Source organism: Gavia stellata, chromosome 4 (genome assembly GCF_030936135.1).
Source record: "Gavia stellata isolate bGavSte3 chromosome 4, bGavSte3.hap2, whole genome shotgun sequence".
NCBI lineage: Eukaryota > Metazoa > Chordata > Aves > Gaviiformes > Gaviidae > Gavia > Gavia stellata.
The window spans coordinates 35,914,080-35,938,954 of NC_082597.1; the positions used below are offsets into that span (position 1 = coordinate 35,914,080).

The 24,875-nt window shown below is 42.2% G+C and overlaps 1 protein-coding gene across 1 annotated transcript in view; it reads right to left on the reverse strand.

The window, feature by feature from the left end:
* The window catches only part of LRIG3 (leucine rich repeats and immunoglobulin like domains 3), a 43,735-nt gene extending 35,525 nt beyond the window's left edge, over positions 1–8,210 (reverse strand). Inside the window, exons 1-3 of the mRNA XM_059816632.1 lie at positions 8,017–8,210; positions 564–635; positions 217–291 (exon numbers count right to left, since the gene is read on the reverse strand). Of these exons, the coding sequence (XP_059672615.1) occupies positions 217–291; positions 564–635; positions 8,017–8,210 (341 nt within the window). The remainder of the gene's footprint in view (positions 1–216; positions 292–563; positions 636–8,016) is intronic.
* Positions 8,211–24,875: the final 16,665 nt, after the last annotated feature.

Here is a 24,875-nt window from a genome sequence, read left to right on the forward strand (position 1 = left end):
GCAGTCTTTGTATCTGAGGGAAGCATAAAAACTACAAGGATTAAGCTCAATTATACACATTTTAAACAACCTGCTAAATAATATGACATAATCAACTTCCTAACCACAAGCTGCTCTATTTCCAATTATTTCACTTTAATCTCTGTAATGCACATATTTCCACAAACCCTGTAGAGTTAGTTCCACTAACTAGGGACAAGAGTAAGATCTACTTACAAAGACAGAAGAGTTATATTTTCAGAGACTGGCCCCAGATCTGGAATGATCTCCAGTTCATTGTTGTTCAACTTCCTATTAATATTAGAAAAGGGAGAGTCAGCTTTGATGTTAATCAGAAGTATGTACATTGGATTTGCTAAATTGGTGAACAGTTGTCACCCCAAAATTAAAAAATAATTCCGGTTTCACTTAATGTAAAATATCAGAACAGCAAACATCTTTGTTGTTTAACCAATTATCCCTAGAGAAACAGCTATACAATTAGCATACAGAAACACGGTTTGGGTTTTTTTGGTTGTTTTTCTTTGGTGGTTTTTTTTTTAAATTAAGACAAATTAACTTACACTTCCCGAAGACTATGAAGGTGATCCAAGAGACTGGTCTTGATTGAAGATAATTTGTTGTGACTTAAGTCCCTATAAAGTTACAAAAATAAACAACCTATGAGTTTTGCCATGAAATATTGAGCAAAGCAATACAATTTCAATCCAAAATATGCTATCACTTGTTTCCAAGTACATAAGGTTTTTTTATATTAGTAAAATTAGAATAGAAACTCATTTGAGTATACAAGGTGTATATAAATGTAAATACTTTGATTGCTGCCAAAACTGTCAAAGAATTTCCTATACCTCTGAACAATTTAGAACTGTTCATTGGAGTGTGTGTAAGACCCATGAAAAACATCTTAAGATGTTGACTCATATACACCAACAACAACTCCTCTTCCCCATCCCTTCACAGCAAAGCATCTGGCTAAAGCAACCTCTTTGCTTTAGCCTATAAAGGAAAATTCATAAACCAAGACTCATGGCAGTCTCATTCCTTGAGTCAATCATAATATTTGTATCATTTACTCTTCTCACTTCTCTAAAGCAATGCACAGATCATAAGTACACAATGAGGACTGTCCATAAATCTCAACTCTATTTTCATGCTTTCATACAATTCACTCCTACATAACCAAAATAAACAGGGATCTTAAACAAGAGATATCAGAAGAAAACAGACACAGGAAGGCCTAATTCTATTCTGAGTTTTAAGATGTCTGTATACTAGTCACATTAATACCGCATTTAAATTGCACTTGAAGAAGTAGCTTGAATACTTAGCATGTGCCACTCTGTACTAAAGATCCCAAACATATATTGACACAGTTTGTAAGAAATCTTGTTAATGTCTTTGCAGCGTTTGCTACAAAACAAGCCAGGGTACTAAGAATGCAACACATTTTCTCGACCACTGTCAATAAATTCTTTTCCCTACAGATGTGCATCTTTACCATATGTCCTCTCAAACATTTGAAAACGCCATAAAATAGAGTCCTAAGAAACTTTTGCTGTAGCCTCAGAAGTACTGGAAACATCACAGAAATAAAAGAATGACTACATAATAGAAGGCAGACAAGCTAATAACAGAAACTCAAACTCACACGTCTATAGACATCTGCACAAGTGGTACAGATTCACAACTGATCTTGCAAACATGGCTAGCGCTGTTGGAAAACTCCCCCTTCTTAGTCATTCATCCACCACAATACGCACCTTCCTGCTCCCATACTACAGCCTGTCACTACCTCACCTGCACTGATTCAGCCATCTGCGAAACGCTTGCTGGACACTGAGTTTATCCAAGCCAGCAAACAAAAACTGCAGTATTTTTAAGGAGTTCTTAAACTCACTCCAGTGAGAGTTTGCAATACTTCAACAGTGAACATCAGGTAAAGGCAAAGAAATTTCTCACACTTCATGACACTTTCCCCATACTAATTAAGCACTGAGTAGTCATCTAATCCAACATGCCTGGGATCCTCATCAAGCCACATGGGCATGAAGTGTATTTCAAGTTGAATCTATAAGGAAACTCCGGGATTCCTTGCTTTTTCTCGAAAACATGACTCAGTACAGTCACCTATACTGAGCATGCCAAACTGAGCCATGCCTGACTGCCATGGACGTGTCTACTCTCCATCTACAGTTCTGGAAGTGAAGAAAACTGATGATCAGCACATCCTTGATACACACAGACCAGAACTGGCTTTAATCAAGCCAGGGTCAGGGTCTGTGCTAGGTGTTCTTCTCTGTGACTAAGCCCTGAACAAGTGCAGATCCAGAGAACTCGGTTTTCTCTGCACCCACCACTGCAGAACCTCAGACACAGATGTAATGCTGCAACCAAGCCAGGCACCTAGGCTTCTTCAACAGCACATGGGGACGGTAAAACCATGTTTTTGACTTCCCCAACTGTTTGGTGCTTTATGCAGTACTTGTTCAATGTTGCCAGGATAATTCCATCATGCCTTTTGTCCTCCCCTGGAGTCAGCAGTTACAAAAAAATAATAATAATAAAAATCAAATATTAAAAATAATCCCAGGCACGTACGGGTATTACAAGGGGTACCACCAGTACTCAGTTACGAGGTGTGCTCTGAGCCAGCCAACTGGATCAGGCCCAGCAGGCTGCAGAGCTGTGGCACCAGTGCCTGGCTCATAGCCATGGGCAGGGAGGAGATAGGCGCTACGTTTCCCAAGCCAGGGCTGCACAAGAGTGTGCACTGGGCAGACGTGCAGGTGCAAAAGGCATTTTCCAGCACAAAAAAAGGCAGGTTGAGGGCTGGGGGGGGGGGGGGGAGCCACCTAGCGAAGGGGAACACCCTCCACCACCTTCAGGTGGCTACGGAGGGGATGTTTTCCAAGACTCAGCTCTGGACTCAAGCACCTTTTTTATATATATATATATACACACACACATATATATATACACATACATATATATATATATATATACATACATATATATATATGCCTTCTTCCAGGTGTCTAAACCCCTACAGATTTTCCTCTTAAAGATGGAAAACCAATACAGTGTTAACATTTTCAAAAACCCACAAACGTTAGTTTCATCATTATGATTTTGAGTTCTCCTGTAAATGAGGTTAACCACACTTGAGTTAGAGGACTGCATCATTCACTGCTTAAAAATCTAGTGCAAACATTCGTCTGGCCATAGACTGGAGAAAAATCTCTTTGTTTAACACCTGGAGACATTAGCTGCATAGATTTGAAATTCTCATACTGCATTCTTAAATGTAAATACTGAAAAAGTATGATGTTACGAAGATCTAGACGGGAATCTAACTTGGTCCTTTAAAGCAGACAGAGTAGAGACAATTTTTACCCTTAAACTTAATTCAATATTTGGCTTTAGTCTGTAGGGATTATAAGAACTATGCAAATAAACAGCCAAAATTCAGTGAAGTTATGGCTGTTAGTGCCTAATGTTACTGTTCTTTATGCTTCAGACAAGACTTAGGAATCAGTAATTATTTCAACAAAGAGCTTTTAACGTTAGTGCTGAAAACGTGCATTTCTTCATTTCATCTAAAAACCCCGCAAAAGGTTTATTTAAAACATGTTTGCCTAAAGGACCTACCAGACAGTAACAGACGTGAGTAGATTTGTTCTGCTGGAGTTATAACATGTTAAAAAAAAAAAGTATCTGGCAGAGTCCTTAAACTATAAAAATCCTGCAATTACAACCACTGCTGTGCATGATCACCACACTGGAGCCAGACACTTTCACTCATAGCTCAAGTTCACATCCATCTGGAGTCTATCAAGGCAACCGTGAGCGTAACAACTTACACTAGGTTTCAAACTTTTTTTTTTTGTTTCTTTTTAACACTAAAGATACCCTCAGATTTTCCACGTACCACCTACTTTAAAAAACACATACATACAAAATCCTCATTCCTGGTTTACTCAGAGCAGGTTGTCAAACACAAGTTGCAAAATACCCAAAGCAAACCAACAACAAAAAAAAAAAAACCCCAGACAATACTAAATTGCCTGTTTCACACAGCTGTATACATGCTTGTCTAGCAATGGTTGGATAAAACACGTATTATAAATATTTAATTAAACATTATTTCAGTGCTACTGGCATGAGAAACTTCACAAAAAAAAGCCTTGCAAGTTACATTAAGTTAAATCAGAGTGGTCAGAAGTGAACCAAGAGTTAAAATATTTGTCTTTTACTAACTAACATTCTAAGTGAAGCTTAAGCCTATATAAGTTTCAGAAACTTCTAAGCACTGGATCTGAGGCATTTTTTAAATATAAAAATATATCATCCCTGCAGCAAAGCTACAAGTACATTTCAGTCCAATGCATTTCTCAACGTATCTTAAAACAATCATAAAGAAAAGGTTCGAAAACGAATCAGTATTTTTCCTTCACAGAAATGGAACTGACAATGTTAAAACACTGAGATTATTACTATGCATTTTCCATTTCTGAATTTTCCTTGTCTGTTACAACATTACCAGTGGGGAGAAAATCCCCTCTGTGATTATTTTTGCTACTAGAATTTCAAAAGCCATGAAAGATGTAACAGTGAATGCACTTAGAAACTTCAGAAACCACATTTATATTAAGAAATTCTTTATAACAATAAAAAGTATATATACCTGTTCTTCACCTCAGATTTCCAATAAAAGTGATCGAGCATTTAAGTAGAATTGCCTCCACTTGAAAAAGCATGCCATAGTTTTTGAGGCACTTTAAGAACCCATTTTATGAAAGAAACTATTTTCTATATTCCATCATGTTTGTATGACCATCTTTCGTAACTCACAAGTCTCTGTGTTAGAAAGCTGAAACATAACTCTGAACATCAATGTTTGTGTGATAAAAAAAATTGAAAGACGGCCTAATGCAGAAAGGGAGAGGGTGAGTGTTTCTTCACACATTTTATAAATATAACTTTTAGACTCTAACTTAATTTACAACACTTAGTCACAATTATCATCTTCCTCCTTAGAGAAGTCAGAAACCTGAGCCCCAAGTCAAATTTTAAAATGCAAATCCAGCAACAGCTTCTTAATCAGTCCCACTGGGGCCTATAGAGCTGCTAATTCAGCAGAAATCAGGAGAGCTGAAAAACAAAAAGCCAGGCTGTAGCTGTTTTAAGACACTGATCCAAAGTGACTCATAAATCAGCTTGCTATGTTCAAGTTTTAGTCTGGAAAATATTGAAAAACAGCTGTGAAAACCATACGGCCCTTTTTTCTGGCAATTCTGGTAGAGAACTAGAGGATTTATAAAATGTAAATACTAAAGATGTAATACAAACACAAGCGAAAACCATCTTTCAGACTTTCCCGCCTGCCCCACCGACAGTTTTAGCATTCCTTGGCGAACCTGGCGAGGGGTACGGCGCTGCCACCGGGAATTTGCACACATGGAAGACACCGGCCGACGCTCGCCCTCCCTCCCTCCCTCCCTCCTTCCCTCAGCCTCTGCTACACCAGCTGTAACAAAGCCACATTCTTGCATTCTCGGGACACACATCCTGGAAGTAAATCGAAATCTAACTTCAGAACTACTTGTACACAAAACCATTACAAACGTTTATCAGTTCTCAGCAGACTGTTGTCTTCTGCGAAGGCAGCATCACAGAAGACGGTATTCTGGGCTAAAATCACAGTAAAGCTGGCAGTTATACCCTACTTACACCCCATTTCATGAAGCCATTTCGGTACAAAGCAGTAGCCTCACACTTGCCACCAAAAAGAACGGGACTGAACTCAGTATTCCGGCTCATTTTCCTATTTCCCTCCTTGTCCAGTCTGAGGTCACGCAGCCTTCCCACATTAGACACTCTCATTTTTTTTGACTGGGGGATTCGAACACAAAAGGAATGAAAGAGTCAAACAGCGCTTCAGAAAGCCAACTTCATCCAACCTGCTCTCTGTCTTGGCAAGTAGACAGATGGGCAGAGGAAGGTGTAAAGCCTAACGCGGGCCTAGACCTTCTCAGGCACAAGAGCTTTCCCTCTTCTGCTTGGGAGATCTCGCCTGCGTGTGCTGAGAACATGGTGTAACAGTTGTTGTTTTCCAAAGAGGAGTGGAAAGCCTGCAATTAAATTACTACCCTTTGGCTATACCCACTGTGGACTTCCATGGAAAACACAGTAAACATATACCAATAAAATTCATAAACAGTCTTTTACAATTTTTAAATGCACAGTTTGTTGCAACAATAATCCAAGCTATTCAAACCTTTTTTGCGTATGTAAAACTGAAACGCATTATAATCTTAAACACTGTGCAATGCCAGCTCCAAGTACTGGGGTAGCTGGAGGTAACAGACAACCCACGCTCCTCCTTGCTCTCTTATTAAGAAGAGGGGAAGGAAGAAAGAGCAGGGTACTTCTAAGGCATTTGACACAAACAAAAGAAATATTTACACAAAAGTGGCCAGACCACATGGTTTGGTGACACCTACAAAGATGTACTCCTGTGAGTTTAAGAGCGAGAGACACAGCTGTCCAATGAGTAATCACAGCAGGGTTTCTTACAACAGACCAAAGCTTATTTATACAAGTGGAACTTATTTTCTCACACTTTTAAAGGAATGTGAACTTACATAAGGACAATTTACACTACCAAGGGAATTCTAATTAGAAAAACCTCCCTTGTGCTAACAAAAAAGCCCTGCAAAGTGTTTTGTTGTCTCTCAGCAACATAAGTGGAAAAGACAAATTTGGATTACTGCTAAGGCAAAATGTTTTTTAAAGCAACTCTAAAAACAAAAGTTCCGTGATTTTTCCCATTTTCTTTTGTTTAGCATGCTGTCCCATCTGATTTTTAACTTAGCTTAACTTACTTTAGCGTTGTTAAGAAACTAAGCTATGAACTATCAAAAAAGCCTTAGGTTTTGTCAGAAAACTTATGTTAGTGTACTGAAATAGTTCAAAAGAACAGAAGGGATGAAATTTAATAGGAAGCAAAGCCAGTTGTTGAACGTAAAGCAGATCCGGTATTTGATTCGTATGCTTCAATCACATAAGCCAAAAGGAGAAAAAAAAAAAAAGTTTCTTTCCCCTCACACTTTCCTACCCCACTCCTGGAAATACTCATCTCCCAGAGCCATTCCTATGTTCAGCTCCATATGGTGTCAATACAGCCATCCACATTTCATGAGTAAAGCAGCATGACCTCCAGACGAGGCAATTGAACAGAATTAGCCACAACTAATTGAAAGTCTTCCTGTTTACTTTAAAGTCCTTATCTCAATCTGCTTTGGAAATGTAATAGAAAATTAATACGACTACTATAGAAGATCTTTGAGTGACAAGAGATTAAAAACAAATGTGAAAAGTCCCTCAGCTATTTTCAGCCTTTTAGAAAGCTCCCATAATTTATGCTTTGTCCATAAAAGTTTGCCACTGAAAGTAAATTTTCTACAGATGGCATTTCAGTAGGCGTTACTGCAGGTTCAGTGAATGCGTGCCGCCGGACCGAACGCGGCAAGCTCCAGTGTTAATAAAATCATCAAACCCAAAACTATGGGGGAATGAAGATGAAGAGCTGCACAAAGTTTTCCCGACACACAAATCAAGATTAGCTTGTTGCTTATTGCACATGTTTTCCGAGAAAGTCACCAGAACTCTTTTCCTCCCCCTCTCAAAACACCGAGCAGCGCTCCCGGGCCCGATTTCAGCCCGGGCGCTTATCGCCACCACCTCCCGCGGCCGCAGCCCGCCCGAGGGACGCTGTCCCGCTGCGGCCGCCGCCGCCGCCCCCGCTGACAGCTCGGCCGCCGGCCCCAGGCGCTGCCCCCTCCCGCCCCACGCACCTCGCTGCCGGCACCTCCCGCTTCGCTATCGCCACGAAACCCGCGCTTCCCTCCCCAAAACCTGCCCGCGGACGGGATCCCCCAGGGGCAGAAGATGGCGGACGGGCGCGGGCCAGCACCCCCAGCCCCCCGCGGTGCCCGCCGCCCCGATACTCACAGCTGCACCGCCACCCGCGGCAGCCGCTCGGGCAGCCGGCTCAGCTCCAGGCGGCTGCAGGCGACGAGGTGCCCGGCGCAGCGGCAGGGCGCAGGGCAGCGGGCGGCAGCGGCGCGGCCCCCCAGCAGCGGCGGCAGCAGCAGCAGCAGCAGCGCCAGGAGGGCGGCGGGCGCCGCGCGGGGTCGGCGGGGCATGGCGGGCTCGGAGCCGCTGCCCGCACTCCCGTCCCTGGCGTTCCCTCACTGACAGAGCCGGACACGGCGCGACCTCCCGCCTCTCAGCGCGGGTGGCGGCTCCCGCTCATGCCCCGGAGCCGCCGCCAAGGGGGGAAGGCGGGGGGGTGAGGGGGGGCTGTGTAGAAAAAAAGTAAAGGGAGCAAGCGGGAGGGGGGCCCGCAGCGCCGCCCGCCGCCAGCCACTCCGCAAACTTTCCGCCGCCTCAGCCCGCCTCCGCGCGGCCGGGGGAGCCCCGAGCGCGGCCCGCCCCGCCGCAGCCCCCTCCCCCTGCCATGTGACAGCCGCAACCCCCGCCCGCCCCGCCGCAGCCGGGGGCGGCGGCCTGGCCCCACGGCGGTGGGAGGTGTAGGTTGGCGGGCCGGGGCGGGGGTGCGCTGGCGTCGCGCCCCGCTGCTGCCAGGCCGCGGCGGCGGCACCCCGGGCCCGCTGCCCGCTGCCCCGGGGGCAGCCGTCGGCCGGCCTCGCAGCACGGCGGGCGCACGTGTGGGCCCTTGCTGCCTTCCCCGGCCTCTCCGGCGGCGGGCGGGAGCGGGCCCTGGGTGCCCTGAGCGTCGCCCACCGCGCGCGGGCCGAGGCGCGACGGCGAGGGCGCCCGGGCCCTGCCCGTGCGGGATTTCCCTTCGCCATCGCGCCGGTTAGCGCGAGTCGGGGCAATCCAGAAGCTGCTCCAGAGGCCCCAACAGGTTCCCAGCCAAGCCCGGGGTCACTGGCATGTAAAAGGTGAGGTGAGGTTAACTCCTGCCTTCCGGGTCCTGCGCGGCTAGTCCAGACACCGTAATTAAGCCCATTATGTTCCCCACAGGATCCCAGCTCCAGAGGTTCAGGGAAGTGGGCAGGGCATACAGATTCCACATCTCTGAGGTAATCTGTGTAATTTAAGTAAATACCTATTGTTCAAGTTCCATATGTAAGCCCGGACCCTGCGATGGATTCAATTACTGTGGGCTTCACGAACCCCTACTTGGCAGCAGCAGACGTCAAACTGCTCATGGACACTGTGCTTTCTCTCCCACCTTTTTACGTTTCACCTGAAAGATTGTAGACGGCTTAGACACTGGGGACCTGGAGCCTCAAAAGCCCGACAGCTCTGATACCAAGATTTGTAAGGCTGAAACTTTGCCCCTGTTTTTATTGTTCCCATGTGTATCTCAGGACGCGGGTTGAATTAGAGAAACAAAACTACGTTCTATTTTAAGTCACGAATCATGAATTTGCAACCCAAGCAGGCAAGTCCTGAGCTACTAAAAACATTCACGTGCCACTTTCAACACAACTTTCAGGTGCATGGGGCATGCAGAGCTGTGAGGTGTTTTGTCAGCTTGTGCTCCATTGACCACTGGCACTCCTTAAGGAAATTACTGCGGGAAAACAAAAACTGCAGAAACACACATTTTTTCTACACATAAAAGCAAGCAAGCAAATGAAATACAGGATAAAAATTAATTAGTATATATTTACAAGTTAGTCTCATTTATTTGTGGTAATTGAAAACTGTCTTGGCAGCACTGGTATGTCATAGTTGTTCACTTTCTTTGCAGCTTGCTTCTTCCTTTCAAAAATGTTAGGTTGACATTAGATTAACAAAGCCTGCAAAACACTGAGCTGTTCTAAATATCCAGTAAGACAGTGCCAAATTCAGATTTTCAAAACTACCCATCATCAGCCTGTACCTGTTCCCACTGAAGTCAGTGGGAAAGCTTCCTTCTGTTTCAAAAGTGCCAGCATTTGTTCTAGCTGCCCAGTTGTTTCACACCATTATACTAAGATACAGAGACACTTGAACATGTGTTCATATTTAGGTGACATGTGCTGGACTTGCTACGTTTGCAAAGTAATCAAAACTTCAAGAGGAAGACCTTCATGTTTATGTTGCTCTAGAGAATTATTGAGCACCTTACTAAAATTAAAATATATTTAAAGTAACTAAGCCTTGCACTACAATTCCCAGCGTGCACAGCAAAGGGCCTCTTGTTTGGGGAAAGTGAGCTTGTCTTGAGTGTTGGCAAGGGCAGTGATTCACTGGTGAGTGGCAACAGAGTCATTGAGCTGCCAGTTTTTACATCCAAGGGGAAGAAAGAATAGAAACAAAGCATTTTGAACTTATTTTATCATAGCAGTCAATAATATACACTGCGTATGTGAACTATGGAACAAGAAAGAATCTGAGAAAAGAAAACAGAAAAAAAGATGAAAATGTTGAAAAGGGCAAGAACTTCTGGTTTAGCAATCTTGAAAACAATTCATGGAGTCATGCAATACTGTGCCCTTAGAAAAAAACCCAATGCATATTTAGTGCTAGTATATGAAGCTGTTTTAAATGAAGCAAGGTAAACCAATTCAGAAAATTAATCCATTTATCTTTGCAGCTTCTTTTCTCAGAATACTCAATAAAACATTTTAGAACTGATTATATTATGAATTCTAAAATGCTTATATGCTGTACTTCAGAGCCGATGACAGAAAGTCTTTCTTCCCACAGGGAGATTTTCTCTCTTCAGAACTCTCAGGGACTAATTCTGCACCTGATACGAATGCTGGAAGAGCTGGCAGACCCCAGTCCCGGAGTTCTCTTTGTCATTAGTTCTGGGTTGAGACTGCACCATGATTGTACATAAGCAAATACAAATCTCTCCTTCACAAGTTTGGCTGGACTATATCTGCCGTAAGTAAGCTTATATCAAAATGAGAGGTCTCACATTCCTCTACCCTGTGATTTCCACATGTAGCAAGGGATTTCTGCCGACCCTTATTTGGCATCATAATTAGCATAAATGCATATTCCACAGGATTAAGGGACTGATTTGACTGAAACCCCATCAAAAATAATAACACACACCCCCTTTAGTTTTGAGTTGGAATAATTCCCTCGTCCAGTTTTCCATGTAGCTGCACAAGGAAGAGGGCTTATTCATGGTGGTTGCGCAAAGACAGGCCTTTTCTATGGCAGCCTGAATATAGGCCAGCCTGAAGGGATGATGTTGAGGAGGGGGAAGCATGGCTGCAGAGAAAAGTTCTTGTAAAACTAGACCCTCAAGCTCTCTGTTTGACTTACAAGATTAGTTTCTTCCATGAGACTACCAAGCATAGTGGTCTGGGTGAGTTGGGAGTGGAGGAAAGGAGGTTACATGGTGAACTGTAGACCCTTAGCTGGGATGTTTTGGGTGACTCTAATGGTGTCTTTTTCACTCCCAGATTATTTTAAATCAGATAAACATGGGTTTATAGATTCAAGTCCAAACATATGTTGTTTAAAATATGCATTCACTTCAGGCAAAAGACACACCCAGAAGCTGTCTAAGTATGATTTTTTTACATATCATTAACGCATTGAAATCAGGTGCTGCTTTCAAGTAACCTACCTCCAGAAAAGGTCAACCTCCAATCCGGCTGGTTTTAGCAGATTACTAAAAGTAATTTACCTATTGCTAAATTAAGCAAAACCAAATTAAGATACTGTACATTTTCTGTTCTGAGTTAAATTTAGAACATCTTTTATAACAGTAACTTGTAACAGTTTGATTAATCTAAATTAATGGGTTTTAGTCAGTTTTCAAAGAGACAATGATACATTGATACAAGAGACAATGACATATAGTTGCATGTAGTTATGTATAGTTAAATCTGCAGGATTTATGTCAGAAAGTCAAAAGGAGTGAACAGTTACATCTACTAAATGTTTATGTCCATCAAGGCCACCCTGGGAATTAAGAGTCTCCCCATGAACTCCTGGATCACCAGGTAATCCAAATCTGTGTCTAGTATTCCTTTCAGATTTTCTACTTTTCATGGGTAAATAAAGTGATTTAGGTAGCGTTCAGCAACAAAAAGCAGAAGGAAAGCAAAACAACGTTGCTTATGCTCTAACACATCTCAGTTCTGATAGAGTGAGATAGAAATCAGTGGCCCATCTATCCACTTTTCCTATCGGTAAATGGCCCTGTAGGACTATTGGCAGAATTAATGTCTTGTCTATTTCTACCTAAACCTTCCTTGTTCCATTTTATTCCTAGACAAAGACGACATTTAGGACTATCTGGGAGAAGGAAATGAAGAGTTCATCCTCTCAAGATTATCACTCCCTATTGCAAGTTCCCCAATTTAATCCGTTAAAAAAACAAAGGCTAACAAAACTTTTTCTAAAGCCACAGCTGGAGAGAGAGAGATGAAGCAGTGAGACCCATCCTGCTTAAAAAACAAAAGAGGAGCAGGACATGCTTTTTGTGGAGACTGCTTGTATACACGAAATAGCTTGCAATAGGCAATAGAAGGTTTTGCCTCAGGCACCTGTCTGCAAGTTACTAGAGTCCCATGAAAGCCCCCTGTTGGATGCAGAAGACCCTTTTCACTTCTTCCCTTTGTGTGTGTGAACAGGAATTTCATTCAGTATTGTCGAATATTTTTCATGGAAATGACTCTAAATGCATACGTTTCCCACCCTCCTTTTTTCTGCCCATTGGGTACAGCGATTGATATTACTTTTAGTTTATAATAGCACTAAGACTTCATAACCATTTATTTCAATTCCTGTGATTAACCATTGCAATCTCACTTGCATTTGAGGAAAACAATAAAATGTTCTTAAATAATTTCCTAGTAATTGTGAATCTCCTACTAGGGTGTCTGAAGTCCATGGTGAATATCCCAAGGTGCATACAGAAATTTATTTTTGGTAGTAATTATACCTGACTTTATGTGATCCAACACTGAACCATGAAAACCAAATTATGCATAATTTGAATGCTCTGATTACAACCAGAAAAACCATATGAACTCTTTCTGAAAACTTTGCCTAGGGCAGAAAATGTTCAGCTTTTATAGAATTCATCCAAACACTGAGTGTTTGCCTCCATTACAAATAAACTTAAACATCCTAAGGCAATCCACATTAGTGACGATTGTTGATGTCTTCAAGTCATGTCCTGCATGGGGCTAAGTGGGAAGTTAAGTGCATGATTGGAAGGACAATTAAACAATCAACATCTACAATGATGTAACTTCAAAGAGGAAAAAAGAAGAGTTAGTTTTATGTCATTAAGGAACACTCAAGTTGAAATGTTGTCAATTTGAATAAAAATAAGTAGATGTAATTTCAGGATGGTGCTACCGTAATAAAACACCTGCCAGGTCTGTTCTACTTGTTGTTTTAGTTTGTTGAGTTTTTTTTAAATATTCTTTTAAAATAAGTAAATGTTTTGTGGTAAGAAAGATCAAGAAGTGGCCAAAAAGGGAATCCAAAAGAGGTGCTCTGTCCAATCTAGTTGTGGCTCTCCCAAACTGTAATGTCTCCAGCTCTTCCTCTCTCCCCTTCCTTGGGGTGGGGGGTTACTGCACCAGTAGCACGAACACATGTTCCCTTCTGCAACGGGGATGGAAATTTCTGCCGGCGGAGCGGCATGGATGCTTGTTGGCTGTATTTGCTTAAATCATCACGGGTAGATTTGGTAAGATTTTTATGAGTATTTTGCAGTCCTCGTCCCCCACGATGTTAAGTATTCATCACGTTGAGGTGTGTAATTCTCATTGACATCAACACCTGAAAGACTCTCACAATGAGAAATTAATGGGAATTAGGGCCTAAAACTTTGAAGAATTTCAGACTTGAATGTCTGTAGCGGGGGTGGGACGGGGTTATAAGCTGCAGCTGAGACCCATCTTGCGTAGTTTTAGCAATTTGGAAGCTTGGTATCTATTCTAAAGCAGTTGTCTTGGCTTCTTCTGTAGTCTGTGGAGAGAGACACATAGAGAGAGTACTAGCTTTCTAAAATAAGCAATCAGGGTATTTGGAACGAATCAGCCTCTGGAGGTTTTTCTCCCTCTTCATTGAGGGAGAGCCTTATTAATAGTTTAGACTAGACCCTGGATTTTTAGATGATTCCCACTCTGTGCCTTCAAACATACACACTAAATACCTAAATAGGCTAATACATATACATATTTCTCAAATTTCTTCAGTTATAGGTACCTTAAATGTTGTTGTACCAGTAATAAGCAAAATCTCTCACAAATATGAATTTAAATTCTTAATTTTTTTCTACCCCGAAATAGTTTGCTTTGTTGTCTGCTGATGTAACAAGTTGTATTAAGGATTTATTAACAGATTAAATCATATAAGATTTAGTAAAACAAAGGGGAAGTGCTATGCTTAAGTGAAGTGTCATGTACAAATACAAAATGAGGACCCTGTGGAAAAAGACCTAGTAGTGCATCACAAACTAAATACACCATCAACAATGAAACATCAAAGAAGGCATTTTGGGGTTTATCAGTTAGAGTTTTCTATGTGAGAGAAAGAAATAATGTTCTGTTGAGGGCTGAGATGAAGTACTATATGCCATTTGGGGGGTCAGATATTAACAGGGGAGGTCCCGGATGACTGGAGGATTGCCAACGTGACGTCCATCTACAAGAAGGGCCAGGAGGAGGATCCGGGGAACTACAGGCCTGTCAGCCTGACCTCGGTGCCGGGGAAGATTATGGAGAGGTTCATCTTGAGGGCGCTCACAGGGCACATGCAGGACAACCATGGGATCAGGCCCAGCCAGCACGGGTTCATGAAGGGCAGGTCCTGCTTGACCAACCTGATCTCCTTCTATGACCAGGTGACCCACCCAGTGGATGAGGGAAAGGCTGTGGATGTTGTCTACCCGGACATTAGTAAAACCTTTGACACTGTCTCCCACAGTATTCTCCTGGAGAAGCTGGCGAATCGTGGCTTAGACAGGTGCACTCTTTGCTGGGTAAAAAACTGGCTGGATGGCCGAGCCCAGAGAGTCGTGGTGGATGGAGTGAAATCCAGTTGGCGGCCGGTCACAAGTGGAGTCCCCCAGGGCTCAGTTTTGGGGCCAGTCTTGTTTAATATATTTATCGATGATCTGGATGAGGGAATTGAGTGCTCCCTCAGCAAGTTTGCAGATGACACCAAGTTGGGCAGGAGTGTTGATCTGCTGGAGGGTAGGAAGGCTCTGCAGAGGGATCTGGACAGGCTGGATCGATGGGCCCAGGCCAACTGGATGAGGTTCAACAAGGCCAAGTGCCGGGTCCTGCACTTGGGTCACAACAACCCCAATGCAACACTACAGGCCTGGGGACGAGTAGCTGGAAAGCTGCCTCACAGAAAAGGACCTGGGGGTGTTGATTGACAGCCGGCTGAATATGAGCCAGCAGTGTGCCCAGGTGGCCAAGAAGGCCAATGGCATCCTGGCCTGTATCAGAAATAGTGTGGCCAGCAGGAGTAGGGAAGTGATTGTCCCCATGTACTCGGCGCTGGTGAGGCCGCACCTCGAATCCTGTGTTCAGTTTTGGGCCCCTCACTACAAGAAGGACATTGAGTTGCTGGAGCGTGTCCAGAGAAGGGTGATGAAGCTGGTGAGGGGTCTGGAGCACAAGTCTTATGAGGAGCGGCTGAGGGAACTGGGGTTGTTCAGTCTGGAGAAGAGGAGGCTGAGGGGAGACCTCATCGCTCTCTACAATTACCTGAAAGGGGGTTGCAGAGAGGTGGGTGTTGATCTCGTCTCCCAAGTGACATGCGACAGGACAAGAGGAAATGTCCTCAAGTTGCGGCAGGGGAGGTTTAGGCTGGATATTAGGAAAAATTTCTTTACTGAGATAATGGTGAAACACTGGAACAGGCTGCCCAGGGCGGTGGTGGTGTCACCATCATTGGAGGTGTTCAAGGAACGTGTGGACGAGGCATTGTGGGACATGGTTTAGTGGGCATGGTGGTGTTAGTTGATGGTTGGACTTGATGATCTTACAGGTCTTTTCCAACTGTAGTGATTCTGTGAAAAGGAGTGGAGAGGAATGGAGTGGGAAGGAAAGGGCTACAGAAAGCTGGTAACAGGCTCAGGAGCGCACGGTTTACAGCTCTCACAAAATGAATACCCAGTGTTGCAGGGCAGCAATCAGCACTTGAGATTTGCACAAAGCTATCTCATTGCCATCATTGGGAAACCAGGGAGTCACAGCAGTCTGTAGTGTCATCTGGTCTTGGTTCCCCCCTTTCTGCTGCCTGTTGCTTTCCCAATTACTATATAAAACAAAATAAGCAATCACTGTCCCAGTAACAAGTTGTCCAAACACACTTTGCACCACTTCCACAGCTGCTCAGGTGGTTACTTGCAATAGCCATGTTTGCCAATAAAGTCTGACTTTCTGAGCTGGAGCATCGAAGAGCAGGCTGGATCCGATGGCAGCAAACACAGCCTGCTGGGCTGGATGGGCTGGGCACCACCTATAGCCCAGCAGCAGTTGCAACAAACATCAGCACCGTACACCAGCTGGCCAGATTAGTGAAAAATGGCCTGCAACATGCTCTTTGTGTTGATCGTATTAATACGGAATTGGGAGAAACTGCAAGGGATACTGGTATGAATTCTGTTCATGGCCCTGACACTTTTCAGGAGTCTTATACAAGCAAAACTTTCTATGGCCTCTTTTACATCTCTCACATGCAGGCAACATGGTTTGGGAAGCCTCTGAAATGCAGATGACACCTTCCAAATAGCCCTGTTAGCTGCCAGGTAACACTAGGAGACTGAGGTTTGTCCATTTCCTGGTGGCCATGGCACTTCTTCTCTTGGCCCTCAGTGACTTTCTCAAGTGGGTTTTCTGCTAGGGTAAGCTAAAAGAACCATCAGCACACTTTTCCATGAATGTTGTCTGTAGTGAAGTATTTCCTTTGTTGTTTTCCCTCCCAGGTCTGCAGCTTAGTCATCTCCTCTCAGTCAACTGCTCCCTCTCACAGGCCCCTCTACACTCTCCAATCTATCAAAGGAAATATTTAGCAGTGCAGAGTTGCACATGTTGAATCGTGAAATACTTTTCTGGTTGTGTGCTGTCATCTCCAAACGAGAAACTTCTGGTTCAGGGACTCTCCTTGCATTTGTGTCCTCTATTGCTGTTGCAGCTTATGGAGAGGAAATAAATAGGGTAAAAAAGTGCAATGCTTTAGCATTGCTACAAGGCAAAGAGCCCAGTGTACAGTACTCTTTGGACTGTACTGACCTTAGCAGTAGAAAAGGCAACCTTCTAGAGAGGTGGCAACAACAGCGTCAGCATCCTACCACATCCTAAGTGGATAAGAAGACACAGTGCCCCAATGTGGGTTATTAGGTGCCTTGGCCCACATGAACAGTGTCAAAATCAAAGCAGTATTACCACATACATGATCAGGCTGGGCACAAGTCTGGCATCCGTGATTAAGAAACCATGGCTTTCATTGAATTGCAGACACTTGATAATTGAGTTATCTTTTGAGTGATTTATAATCAGAAAAGTTTCCATGAGGTTGGCTAAGCTACTCCTGCAGTATGAATTTCCCAATTGGGGCGGGGTGGGGGGGGAGCTAGAAACTAAACAGTGAGAGGTTTGCTGATCACTTTAAACTTTGCGAAAATTACATCTTATTTTAATCATAATGAAAAAAAAAATCCACCACTAATACACCATGTTATCCACACTAATATTTTTCATTCTGATTTTTTGTTAGAAAAAAAGTGCTAATGATAAACACAAATTACTCTCCTAGAATTTTGATAAAAACATACACACACTCACCAAGTACCACATGTGAGTAATATTTCAGTTATCCCACTGATGTCACTGAGATGGAATTAAAAGTGCTGAAATTTTCAGTGATGGATATTTCACCGCAGCTGTGAGCAATGTGTTCCTCTGAGACTCTAATTCTCTCGAGGCAATGTTAAACCCTTGGACTTGCATCTTATTAGTAAAATAATACAATTTAAAAATAGTATCAAAAGAGATCTAGCCAAGAAACTTAGCCTTGTGTATATTTCAGTGCATATATAAATTAATCTCTTAAGTTTTAAATAAATGTGCTTTTTACACATATATATGGCTGCATGTCATAAAAATAAACCATAAAGTATGTTAAAATAAAATCAACAAGAAAAGGGCATTCAGAGTTAAAACTAAATCCATAATCTTTTACATGGCTTTTGAATGTATGTCATTGTCTAAAAATTGGCAACAGTTAAATATGAAGTGGTAGGAATTTTTTAATTTTTAAGTCTAGCTGCCTGACTTCTTTTGGATTTCAAGTCTCTTAAACTTACTCTCATGCTTTCCAAATACTTCATTCTTTAATTTATTTTCTTAAACAGATGTTTTTAAATTCAGTATATATTTAATTATAAAATAGGTTAGAGCAGCTCACACAAATAAGTAAGTCTACCAAAGAAGCTACTACTGACTACTTTGCACGTGCAAACAACCCTTTGTTGTTGTGGTTATTTAGTGGCATACACTGATCTCCAGAGCTGTAATAGACTATTGTAAAAAGCCCTGATTCAGAGGAGCACTGGAGCATGTATTTAAGAAGAAGGTTTGGACACAAAAGGGAAAGCCTGGTGGGGTGGATGGTGAGAACTGTTCCTAACCAGGACCCCTTCATGAACTGCAAGTGTTTGGTAACCATGAATAGCTCAAAGCTGTCTCTAGCACTACTCCTTCAGCAGATCAGATATGCCTGAAAAGCCTTTAGCCTGTGGCCTGAGTACCTTTCCATAACCATCGACAACCTTTCAAGTGGGGAGGATGAGGGAGTGCAGTGCAAACAGAGTATCCCTGTGAACAGTTCCTCGTACCGTTTTCTCAAGCCATGGTGGCTTCAGATTTTCCCATCCAGTGCACTGCCTGCTCAGACCTGCCCCTACTACCCTTTCCATGGTGTGAGCACAGCTGCTTGTGGTGCTTTACAGGAAGCCAGATTGTGATTTTTTGTTGGAGTTATTTTTAACCTGGCTCTGTTCATTCGTTTGGTTTGTCATTTGGCCCCACAAACGATGCCAGGTGCCATGATATGGACCAGGGAACAAGTAGCAAGGCATTAGGGGTCCTGAGTGCACCTTAAGTTGTTGTTACCAATGAAAACAACGCATCCAAAAGTATTGTGGCTTGAAGAATCTCATTTAATGTGGTGGTAAATCCAGGTTTTGGGCACTGAGTCTGAGATTAGAAACAGCACAGTCCCTTGAAATTACAAAAACTCATTCTGCCTCTTCAAATTAATTCAGTTTTTTTTCCATAGGTATCTTTCTCCTTGAAACTGTACTGGCTCAAATGTTGCCTCTTTCCACTGATTTAACTTTATGCTGGATCAGGTCTGATCTATCTGTAGCTCAAACAAAACTAGTATAAGATACTAAAGGTAGCATTAAACATCATACTGTCAGGTTTATCAGAATGTTACTGCATATTCACACCTGATCTGTCTCCACTTCTGTTTACTCCAGTAATGTGCAGGTCTGGTATTAACGATCATGGAATCTGCAGTACAAGAAAAACAAGCTCATTTTCATAAGCCTGACAGACATTCAGATTGCCAGTAAAAATGTATAGGGGCTCAAAAACTGAAAAATAGTTGAAAGCAAACCAGACAGCATGCATCAGTGCTTGTACTTTACGTTCTTCTTCCATTTCTAGTGCTGTAGAAGCTTGTCTAAAGCCACAAAGTTTGCATGTGTGGTACAGTTCTTTAATGCACATTTTTTATCCTGCTTTCTGAATTTGAATTGTGTGCGGTTAATGCTCAGACCCCCATTTTTTATTGTACATGTAAATTCATACACACACACACACATATATACATATACACACAAATATATTTTACATGTACTTTCTGCACACATGGTAGTTAACTGCATGTATTGCATGCATTTTTGTCAGGAGGAGTACAGTAGGTTCCAAGCACAGCTAGTGCACCCTTCAACTGAGACTATCTATGGCAGCCTCAGGCTCAAAAGCCTGGCAGAAAAACCTGCAAATCCTGCTGCACCTCACAGGTTTCTGTGACTTGCAGTGCTGATAGAAACATCCTCTGCTGAGGCGTTAGAAGTTCCCAAATAAGGAACCTTTGCTTCACTCTTTCAAACTCACCAAATTGTTATACAACTGCAATTTTGAGTCTCTTTGATGCTACACCTGAAATACGTGTTATTGCCACACATAGAGTAAGTAAGCCTCAAGTAAGGGGGATAACACTGGAGCTAATGGGAGTTTTATTGCATGACTTTAAAGGGGCTGGCATTTCTCCCCATGAAGGAAAAGGATGGGCATTTCTCCTCTTCAGAAAGATGCTGTTCTGTCCCATAGTTAATAGTACAGTGCTATCTCATAGTGTCTAACAGCGACCTTAAACACAGTCCTACAGCTGCCATGGGTTTGGTGAATTATTTTGGGAACGTATTTGGTCCATTCCAGGAACTGAAGCAGAGCACTCAATACGCTGCATCATTAAATCTAGTTTGTTTGTTTGCTTGTTTGTTTGTTTGTTTATTAATTAATTGATCTGTCACACCAGCTGGAAACTTCAGGAAGGACCAACAAAGGATCTGGAGAGACACTGGAAACAAATGTCCTGTGCGAGGTCAAGGCTTGTAGTCGTTTTCATTTGTGGTCTCAAGGAATGGGCAAAAAGCCTTTTTGTATATTTGTAATTGGTAAAGAATATGAACACAACAAAGGACAACAAATAATAATTGCCTCTGTTCTGCAAACAGGTGAACATGTGACTCTGCACTGCACAAGTGTGAGTGGTCTTGTAATTCCAGCAGACTACTCCCGTATCTACAAGTCACGCAAAGTCATAAGAGCTGTGGGTATGTTTTGTGAAGGAGGTTAATCATATAAAAAGTTAAATCAATATATATAGTGAATTGCACTCTGAAATTTAGATTGCAATACAGGAGAATACTTAGAAGGCAGGTGTACAAGTGAAAGATCAAGGAAGTACACTTCTGAGTTTACCACGCAGCACAGACAAAAGGTTCAATCCTGTTTCACCCAACGCGACATTTGACATTTTCCTTTCATTAAATTCATATAAAGACGCGAGTGTGACAAGCCACTTAAAAGTTAAGAAGCCTTTGCAAATAATTATGTTCACTTTTAAGAAAAAGGCAGAGTGTTCCTATGTTACGTTGAATAATAATTATAACTGGGCTTTTGAAAAGGTATTTATCTGCTATTTATTTGCTTTTTGAGGTTGCCTTCGACTGAGAGATCACAAGAAGCTTTCAGGAGCCATTTCCAATGCATAGCACTAATTAGAGCTCGAAAGAGCAGGCCTATTAGCACTTACTTTGGCAAAGTGCGAGGCAATTTGAGATGCTGAATGCCCTCAGTAACTTGTCGTTTAGGGGCGTGATGGAGCGGGTGGGCTTACCAGGACCCGAGCGCCAGTACAAAGCGGCTCTCACGATCCCTGTGGATGGCGGCGGCGGCGGCAGGCTCCCGACTGCGCTCCCATTGGAGTCCATGGGATGTTTGTTGCCTGCTGCTGGGAGAATAAGAAAAACCCGAAGTAAAGTGTTCAGCCAGACAGTACAGGTGGACAGTAAATGTGTTGCTAAGCACTTTTTCCTTTCTGAAAATAATTACATTTGTACAATTACACACACTTCAGGTATCAATCACTTTTGATTTTTCAAATACCATTATCATACACCAGCAAGTAAAGACATTCCTTTACTTGGAAAGACGTATTCAAGGATCTTCACTATTTAAAAGCTGATTAATCAGCATTTTAAAGGGCACCAGTCCTTCTAGAAAGTCCCTTGGTGATTACTTTTTCAGACCATCGCTGGCAACTTGAAGTCTGTTTATTCCTCTGAGCTCGGCACACCAAAAAGCTTTTTGTATGGCGAAATGTTTGCACCTTTTCTCGTCAGCTGGAAGAGGTAATAAAGATGAGTTTTAACTAAACAAATGAGAGTCCTGTTGTGAAGTCTCAAGATGTTTATTGCCTAAAAAAAAGAATAATCTTTTAACACTTCTTTTTAGATGTTATTTCAATTTTAAATTAATTTAGGATAACTATAAAATATTGAAAGGAAATAGAATGAGGAAATTAGACCCAGAAAATTTTTGAAGTCAATAGGATGATTATCACTGTTAGGACTTTTAAAAATTCTAAACTTGTAAAAGACTTCTTTCTCCTTAAGGAATAGAGCAAAATGGAATAAAACTGTTACCGAAAATCGTAACCAAGAAAACTGTCCAAATCAAATGATAGTTTAGAAAGCCAACATTGGTTTATTGCAGCACTGGGTGCATGGGGGATTTTTCCTCCTAGCATGCATACCCAGTTGAAATCATGACAAGTATTTAAACAGTTAACAAAGTTAGTTACACCTACTGGTCCCATCCCTTAGCTAACTATTGGTTAGTATCTTTCTTTCTTCATCTTAAAGATACAGTTCTCTTTTAATTCACTACGCATGCCCAGAGAGTAGGGGGCTTATTTGGGTTGGGGGCTTTTCTAGCTGGGAGGTGTTATAATGAGGTAGGTCAACCTTAGGACACCCTTTTGGGGCATTTTACTGACTTTGCTCTTTGGTATGTAAACAATACCAAGTCTCAAGTTTGTATATCAGCGATTATCAGGAGACCCAGAAGCTCCTCCAAGGTGCTATATCTCATTATACTGTTTATCTCAAGGTAAACAACATCAACATAACCCAATACAGCCAGTCACCACAGCCAGCCCGTTTCCAGGAAAACTAATGCACATTTCAGTTTATGTGATGCAGTATCTTCTTAACTTATCTGTACAAAGTTTGCACAAAAGGGTCTGTTCTTTGTATGCTAACTAAATTGTTTAAGTCTTTGGTATCAAAACCAACTGCATTTATGTACTGAAGGGAGACATGCTAAAACCAATTGCACTTGAGGACTGCAAGGGGTCGACCCTGGTATGTTTAAAGGGAACCTCAAGTAAGAGTTTTTGAGGGAAAAGATTATTCTTATGAAAAACAATCCTATCTCTGGTTTTGCTGGTGGGAAATTGCCAAGGAATGTATTAATCAAGTGTTTTACTTTCCACCATTCTACCACTAAAAGGGGAGGACCTTGTTTAGAGCAATAAGGTCTTGCATTTAAATAATGAGAAAAGAGCACACAGACTTTTGGTAATAAAATCTATTATTAGGAAAACTCACCAATTCAAATGCAACGATGGGTACCAGTAAGGAACTTGTAGTACTTCAGTTCAAACTAGTTTATTTCTTTGTTTTGTGATCAAATATCCTATTGATCTCACAGAGGATGGTGCCTGGGAAACAAATAGAAAACAGATCATAAACCCCTGAGTCTGGAGGATGAGTTGTGAATAGGCAGACGCCCATTTGCTTCATGCAGGTTTCATGAATGCTCAGACATTTGAAAGGATGGAACTCATAGCAGGACTAAGTTCCATGTGCTTTAAAGCCAGTGATTTCATAGGAAACTTGTCAAAGCTGGTGCAATTCCTCCATCAAACGTATCTTAAGCCTTCTTAATGAAATAAGCAAGAAAAGTAACTTCCTTTGCTGTTTCTGTGTTGAAATTCAGTAACTGAAGTACTAGGATGTATTTTTTTCAAACTAAACAAGATGCATTCCCCATTGCCTGCAGAATAAATGTGGTAATTTTCAAGCCAAGGCAAGTCAAAGGTATAAAACAGCTTAAAAAAGGGCTTTGTAATGGATGCAAACCTAATTACAGGTAGTTTATTGCCTCTCCAAAATAAACACATAATAAAATAATAAGTAATAAATATGTAGTAATTACCTCATACCTACGTATAATAAATCAGGTATTTCAGTGCATTGACTGATGGCACTGTCTGGGAACCACATAGACTATGGAAGTGTAAGATCATTTCTGGAATAATTTTGTCAAATTTCAATAACAGCAGAAGGTTGTGCTTTGTGTGTGTTTAGACATAGGTAGGTATTTTGTGATTCTTTGATTCACAGGAATGAGGAAAGCTAGGGTCCAATTTAGAGCCTGTTCTTCACCATGCGCCAGTCCCTGCAGCATGGCTGCACAAGCTGGCTGCCACATGACTAAGATGCCTGGCAGCTCTGGGTTGCAGCCAGGTAGAGTGGAAGTGAAGTTATCTGTGCCTTAGGCTTTGAAGCAGGCACTAACTCTTCCTTGGATTTCCAAGTGGAAATATGTGGCGTTAGCAGGGGAAGCTCCTGTGGCTAGCAGATGGGCTCCCTCTCCTTCTGCTTTCCAACTCTAAAACTTTGTGTTATCCAAAGGCAGGAGCTTCCACAGAGTGAAGAGACATAAGGTCATGGGAAGACTATAGATGTCTGTAGACAGCTCCAATAGGTCTCAGTTGTCTCCCTTAGATAAGCAAAAAAGACTGCCGCAGCCTCAGGCAAAACGGATGTTACAAGTTGATCAAAATGTTATGTACAGAAAAGTAAAATCTGTATTTGCAAAATAAATTTGAAAGGGAACTACTCATGTCCTCCTCCTTCTCCCTCCCTCCCACTCTCTCTCCCCCCAAAATGCAAAAACAAACAAAAAAAAGCACATCCTTAAAAGTGATGTATAGAATGAAGTCACTCTCAGGAAAAAAGGCAGAGTTTATCTCTGCTTTAAGATGAGCAAGGACACTGTTCCACATATATTTTCTAGATGATGGACCTGGTAATTTCAGTTTCCATTCAGTCACATAAGAATGGCCTTGGCACAGAATTCTAGTATACAAGTCAAAACTCAGTTTCCAACTCTGCCATTGTCTTCAAGTACACCTTTGAGTAAGTGACTTAGGCCCACAGAAGCAGTCAGGTGCCATAAATTAAAATTATGTTCCTAATCCCAAGA